This window comes from Balaenoptera borealis, assembly GCF_965194805.1.
Source record: "Balaenoptera borealis genome assembly, chromosome: 3".
NCBI lineage: Eukaryota > Metazoa > Chordata > Mammalia > Artiodactyla > Balaenopteridae > Balaenoptera > Balaenoptera borealis.
Window position 1 is genome coordinate 116,097,977 of NC_138866.1, and position 6,209 is coordinate 116,104,185.

At 50.9% G+C, this 6,209-nt stretch overlaps 1 protein-coding gene across 14 annotated transcripts in view; it reads right to left on the reverse strand.

The window, feature by feature from the left end:
* The window catches only part of CLN6 (CLN6 transmembrane ER protein), a 58,660-nt gene that overhangs the window by 19,287 nt on the left and 33,164 nt on the right, over positions 1 to 6,209 (reverse strand). Inside the window, exon 1 of one of the 14 annotated variants that reach the window (XM_082383443.1) lies at positions 5,600 to 5,854. The exons of 12 other annotated variants lie outside the window; for them this stretch is intronic. In XM_082383443.1, the coding sequence (XP_082239569.1) occupies positions 5,600 to 5,685 (86 nt within the window). In that variant the 5' untranslated portion in view covers positions 5,686 to 5,854. Of the gene's footprint in view, positions 1 to 5,599; positions 5,855 to 6,209 lie in introns of those variants that run through there. One more of the 14 variants, XM_082383446.1, reaches the window with a different exon arrangement.

Genomic DNA, 6,209 nt, shown 5'->3' on the forward strand with positions numbered 1-6,209 from the left:
CTTCTTCTCACCAATCCACAGTGAAACCTAAGAAGGAAGGCAGCAGGGACAAGGTGATGTGAGAGACGTGGCAAGAAGAGGAGAACCATCTGACAACACACCTTTGGATGCCTGTCTCTCCTGCAAAGCAGTCAGCCATCTGCTCTTCACAAATGAGCTGAAGCTAAAGGGCCAGTGCATGTGCCACCTCCTCCAAGAAGGCTTCCCTGATGAAGCTTTTCCCAAAGCCCACTACAGGGAGTGCATCATCCCTAACTCCCACTCAGGCCATGACATCACTGGGCTGGAGTTTTGCTCGTATCTAGACCCTCAAGAAGAAGGGTGATTTTAAGGTTCTCTCAACTCACCAACCTCCCCATCAGAGTACAAATCCTCTTTATAGTGTCCCTGCCACTACTTGCATACCTCCAGTGACAAGCAGCCCACTCCTCCTAAGATGACTGAGATGTAAGTTGTACTGCTCAACTAGTGCCATGACCAGGAGCTGTGTGATGTTGAGTCCATATTCTCCAGAGTTTTCAGCTCAGTACCTGAGTTATGCTCAGTGATTACTGGCTGATATAAAACAATCTCAGTTACCAGTTACTCATTTGTTTTAGTGGCAAACAATAGCTCTGTCAACACTGCTATTGCTTCCACAACTCTGGGATCATTTTTAGCCAATTCCAAGTATGGTCCACACTGGGCTCCTAGAGCAACCCAGACACAGAGAGGCAAGCTCTTGGGGGATCTCATCATCCTCTTGCGGCAAGCAAGGCGGGTGGAGTGAGCCTTTCCTAGGTCAACTAAGTCTTCCTGTCCCCTCTACCCAGTGCCCACCACTTACTGAGTGCCGACTGTGTGCTGTGCTAGAAGCTTCACCAGCACCATCTCATCTAATCCCCACAGCCATACCAGGAGGCTGTTACCCTCCCATTTTACAGATAAGGATACTGAGGCTTAACCAAGGTTACCCCCACTAGTAAGAAGCTGTATCAACTATTCCTTTTGTCAGCCTTCCTACTCCCTCCTTCTTCTGGTGAGAGATGATGTATCCTGAGCCACAGGGAGGGCCAGTGACCCAGGCCGGCGCAGTGGGACTTTTCTAACTAGAGTTGAAAAGAGCATCTTCCTTTCAGGTGCTGGGACGCTAAAGATGAGAGCACGGGGCTGCCTGTGGCCAAGGTTCCAGCCTCAAGGGACAGCCAGGTGAGAATGAAGTAGCCCTGCAGAAAGGAGCAGGGAAAAAGAGGAGAAGAAGGCCTGAGAGGGTTCACATTCCCAGTTCCAGGCGTCCCCAAGGCAATGGTTTGGCCACAAGAGCCAATACATTCCCTTTTGCTAAGGGTGCTGTAGTTCACACTGGCTTTCTGACACTCGCAATCCAGGAGTCCTGAAAGGCAGAGAATTCAAACCTGGGTCTACATGGATTCAAGACCTGTGCTCTAAGTATCTTGCTATTTTGTTGGTGATTATTATAAGCTTTGTGGCATATCAGGAGATCAAGATAGAGAGGGATTGGCGTAGCCTGAAGCAGTATGCAAAACCTGCAGGAAGAAAGGGAGCCTGGAAGCATGGTTGGGTGGATTCAAGTAGGCAGAAAAGCAGCAGGAGAGCAGGATCAAAGGCCTGGAGGTGGAAGTGAGAAAGGTGCTGCAGGGAGCTCAGATGCCTGGCTTACTGGTGGAAGGAAGAGGAGGGGCTGCTGGGCCTTCGGACCGAGGCAGATATTCAGTCACTGTCTTAGGCAAGTGACTGGTATAGAGGGCCCACCATGCCCCTTCCCCTTTGTGACCATCAGGGCAAGGCCTCAAAAAGCAGATGGGTGGCAACCTCCGGGCCTGAAGAACTTTGATGGGGAAGGAGAATAACAGTCCTCAGTGTTTTATTCTGGAAACCTTCAAACTGGGCAAAGAGCAGGATGTTTGGTACAGGAAATAAAGGCGTTTTGAAAGCCTGGGAAGCACTTAAGTGTGGGTCTCTGGAAGCTGTGGATACCAAGCACACACTAGGGGCTCAGTGACTATTTCCTCTTCCACCTCAGGAGGCACTCAGTCAATGGGGATCCCTGTCATGAGTCCAGCCGGGCTGAGCAGAGCAGGAAGAAGAAGGGCAGGTGCAGGGCAGACACCTAACTTGGGAATCAAGAGCATCTGACTGGTTTTCTCCTGCTGAGAACAACAGTGAAAGCACAATGGCAGGTAACCCAAGACAAGGATGGCCTTTAATCTCCTCCACGGCTTTACAAGTCTACCATCTGGGAAAACTGATACCACGACAGTTGGGGAGCGCATACCATACAGCAGTGGTCCCCAACCTTTCTGGCACCAGGGACCAGTTTTGTGGAAGACAATTTTTCCATGGACGGGGTGCAGTGGGGGGTGGGCGGAGATGGGGGATGGCTCAGGCAGTAATGCAAGCAATGGGGGGGATGGCTCAGGTGGTGATGGGGAGTGACGGGGAGCGGCAGATGAAGGTTCGCTCACTTGCTCACCTCCTGCTGTGCAGCCCGGGTCCTAACAGGCCGTGGACTGGTACTGGGGATTGGGGACCCCTGCCATAAAGCACATAACATATAGATGAAATATTCAAAGCGGTCAGCAGTCTCAGCCATGGTGGAGTCAAGCAGGGACCTATGAATGGGGACTATAGAGGGACTGATTTTGGTTCTATATACACAATGGTGAAATACCTGACATGATGACAAGTTTGAACAAAAAATGAGAAAATGAAGGCAAAAAAATAAGAGAAAAAAAGGAAAGGCAATTAGAAACTCCAGGAAAAACAAAAGCAATATACGAAAGCAAATGTAACTGTTAAACTTACTGGACTCTGTAGGGAACAATATTTACATGGCTTAACTAATAAAAACATTGTATACTGATTTTCAAAGTTCAGAATCAATCCGCAAACAAAACATGGAAGGCAATTATGGTTAAAAAACAGCAAGTAAAAACTACTGTTAACCTTGACAACTTGAAAGTAAAACTATAGATGACAGGAGTTGGGGAAAGGGTAAAGAATGCTAAAGATTAGGGTAGAAGACTAATATTCTTTTAAAAAGGAATCAAGAGATACTGCCCTTATTGTAAATCAACTATACTTCAATAAATAAATAAATAAGTAAAATTTGGGGAAAAAAAGATATTATTTTACAGTTGACCGAAAAAGAAATAATGGTATATACATATTCCTTAAGGCTACAAAGGTAACAAAGAGCAAAACTAAAAATGGTGATACAAAACCATCTTGTGAAGATAGGAGAGGCATAAGTGAACCAAATCATAACAGGAAATTAGTAGGTAAACGTTAGCTTAGAGGCTAATAGCAACTGATAAACCAAGAAATAGCAGTGGAGCATAGCTTTTGAGTGTGGATTTTGGAGACTGCCTGGGTTCATATCCCAGCTCTACCACTAACCAAATCTTTAGCAAGTTACCTCCTGGGCCTCAATGTTCTCATCTATAAAATGGGGGATAATAGTAGATCTTACGTCAAGAGTTGTGGCTGAATAAATTATGCAAAAACTTTTTTTTTTTTTAATGCAAAAACTTAAGAGCAGGGCTTGGCCCACAGAAAGTGGCATGTACGTAGTATTTGTTATTATTATTTAGAAATATGAATTTAATTCTGGTAGAAACAGTTAAAAGAAGCTAACACGGTTGTCTCTGGTACTAGGGAGAGGTGGAAAAAGGGCCACTGCTTTTTACTCTAAGCCTGTCTGTGCAATTTTATTTAATCACGGGCATGTATTACTTTGATTACAATACAAAAAACTCAACAGAGCAGGTGGAAGCTGGAATAGGGTACCTTGAAAGGTAGTGAGCACCTTGTCATTAGAGGTATGTAAGCAAAGCATGACTGTAGCAGAGGAAATCCAAGCATCCTAGGAGTTAGACAGGATGATTCTGCCTACTGTCTTGTGCAGCAATGATATTGAGAACCGGCCTACAGGCATCCAATGAGGTGGGCAGAGACACCCTGGAAGAGAGCCAGCCTCTCATGCCATCCCCACGAGCAACCTGGATGGTGGGGAGCTCATGGAGGAGTAAAGAGGAATAGCCAGAGTGGAGTAGTAAGAACAGAAAACAGAAATCAGAAACCCTGGGTTTAGGCCCTGGTTCTTGCCGGCAAATGATGTAAACCTCCTTAGACCTCAGTTTCCACACACACAAAATAACAAAAAGACTGAGTAAGATGCTGCATGTGGAAACCCCGCATGACCATATCTGCTACTCACACGCTGTTCTAATTGGACTACCACAGTTCAGGCAGTCAAAGACTCCCAACTTATAGGTGATCCAAAACAGACATGTCCTTTAGTAGCACGAAAAAGAGCTACTCTCACCCAAGTCTCTCAGACTTCTTCCCTCATCCCAAATCATACCACAAACTTCCTAAAACTGAGCACACTAGTGCTCAAAAACCTTCCATGGCTCCCCTGTGCCCTACAGAACAAAAGCTGCATACTTAACCTGCCATTTAGGGCAGGAACTAGGGTGAGGCAAGTGAGGCACACAGGGCCCAACATTTAAGTAGGCATAGGGGAGCCATGGAAGGTTTTTGAACACTAGTGCCCCGAGAGCGTCTCCTTAATTTTCGCACTCAAGGCTCTCACTCTGGTCCCAGCTCTGCTGCCATTCAAGGCCCTTCACAATCAGTCTGCATCCTCCTGCCACTGTACACAAAGAAAGCTCCAGCACCACTCCTTGCCTTTCCCAAGCTTTCCCCTGGCTGGAACAGCTTTTCTTCCCCTGTCACCTACTGAGTTCTTTGAGATGCAGCTCAAGCTCCACTTCCTCCAGGCAGCCCTCCAAGACGACCTCTCAGCCCCTGGACTGTTCCTTCCAGGCCCGCCCTACCGGACTGTGGGACCCTCCCAGCTTCACCTTCCCCACCGCTTTAGTGCCTGGCACAGCGCTGGACACAACAGAGATGCTTAATGAATGCCTGCTCCATGCAATGAATGTCTATAATTTGTAAAATGGTATGAAAGTCGAGTGGAGGGTAAGATTAAAAGGTGGCTTCTGTACATTTTCCTCTGCCCCAAGCACCTGGTCTCAGCTACATAAACCAATAACTTCCCCTTACTGAGAGAAGGGAACAGCAACCGTGTGGGAAAAGCCCTTCCTAATTCTTTCTCTGGAGGGGAGCTTCCACATTTCGCTGTCTCTTCCATTTACATTCCCACATTCTTTGGTTCCTCGGGGCAAGGAGTGAGCCTCCTGTTAACATCAGAACCCAAGTCAAGTTTAAAGGCATCCCCAGAACTCGGGTTGGCGCCCGGGGCTTGCAGGCGCGTTGGGGACCCTAGTGAGCAGAGATGTCCTCTGGGCCCGCCGCTGCCGTCCCCACCCCGAGTTTCTTGGACCCCAGCTGAGCGACTGTCCTAGAGCCGGCCGGGCCTGTGGGCCGTTGAACCCCGCCGCTGAGCCTCCCTGGGCACGGGGCTCCTCCAGGAAGAGAAAGGAGCGCGGATGCGGGGCTCAGGCGAGTGGGCGAGAAGCAGCTGCAGGGATAGCGCGGGGACGACCCACCCGAGCTCCGTGGCCCCGGTCCCCCGCCCTCCCCGTCACGTGGCGGGGCTGCGGTTCCGCTCCGCCCGCCGGCGCGCGCCCACCTGGCCTGCAGGAAGGAGGCGCCCGGCTGCGCCCCCGGGCCACCCGCCGCTCCCGGGTGCTGCCGCCTTCGCGCCGCCGCCTCCATGGCTGCCCCGCCGGCCGGGCCCTCTGCCCCGCTGCCCGGAGCTGGAGACGGGCTCGGCTGGCCTGACTGCCGCGAAAGCAAATACCCAAAGCTGGTGCGGACCGGCGGGAGAACGCTCGGCCCCAGAGGCGCGGGCCGGAGGAGGGGCCGGCGGGGGCGGGACAAGAGACGCGCCGCGGGAGCGCGGGAGCGCGGGAGGCGGGGCCGGCTCCGCGCGGGGAAGGAGGGGCCTGATGACTGTGGCGTCCCAGGCAGTGGGTGGGGACGGAGGCCGGAGGGCGCAACGTGTAGCCTAATGGGGCTGGGATCTGCTGGGGTCCCCTGCGTGGCTGGGGGCGGGAAGCTTTGCCTAGGCTGCCCGAGACCCGGATATTCGTCTAGGGTGGGCTAGGGACGTGGGGAAAGACTAATTGGACCCAAATGCTCCCCTGGGGAGGAGACGAGACTGGATTTCCCTTGTCCTTGGGGACGGGAAGGCTTGGGGGGACGGGTTCAATGTCCTTCCCCACTGTGCTATGCACTTT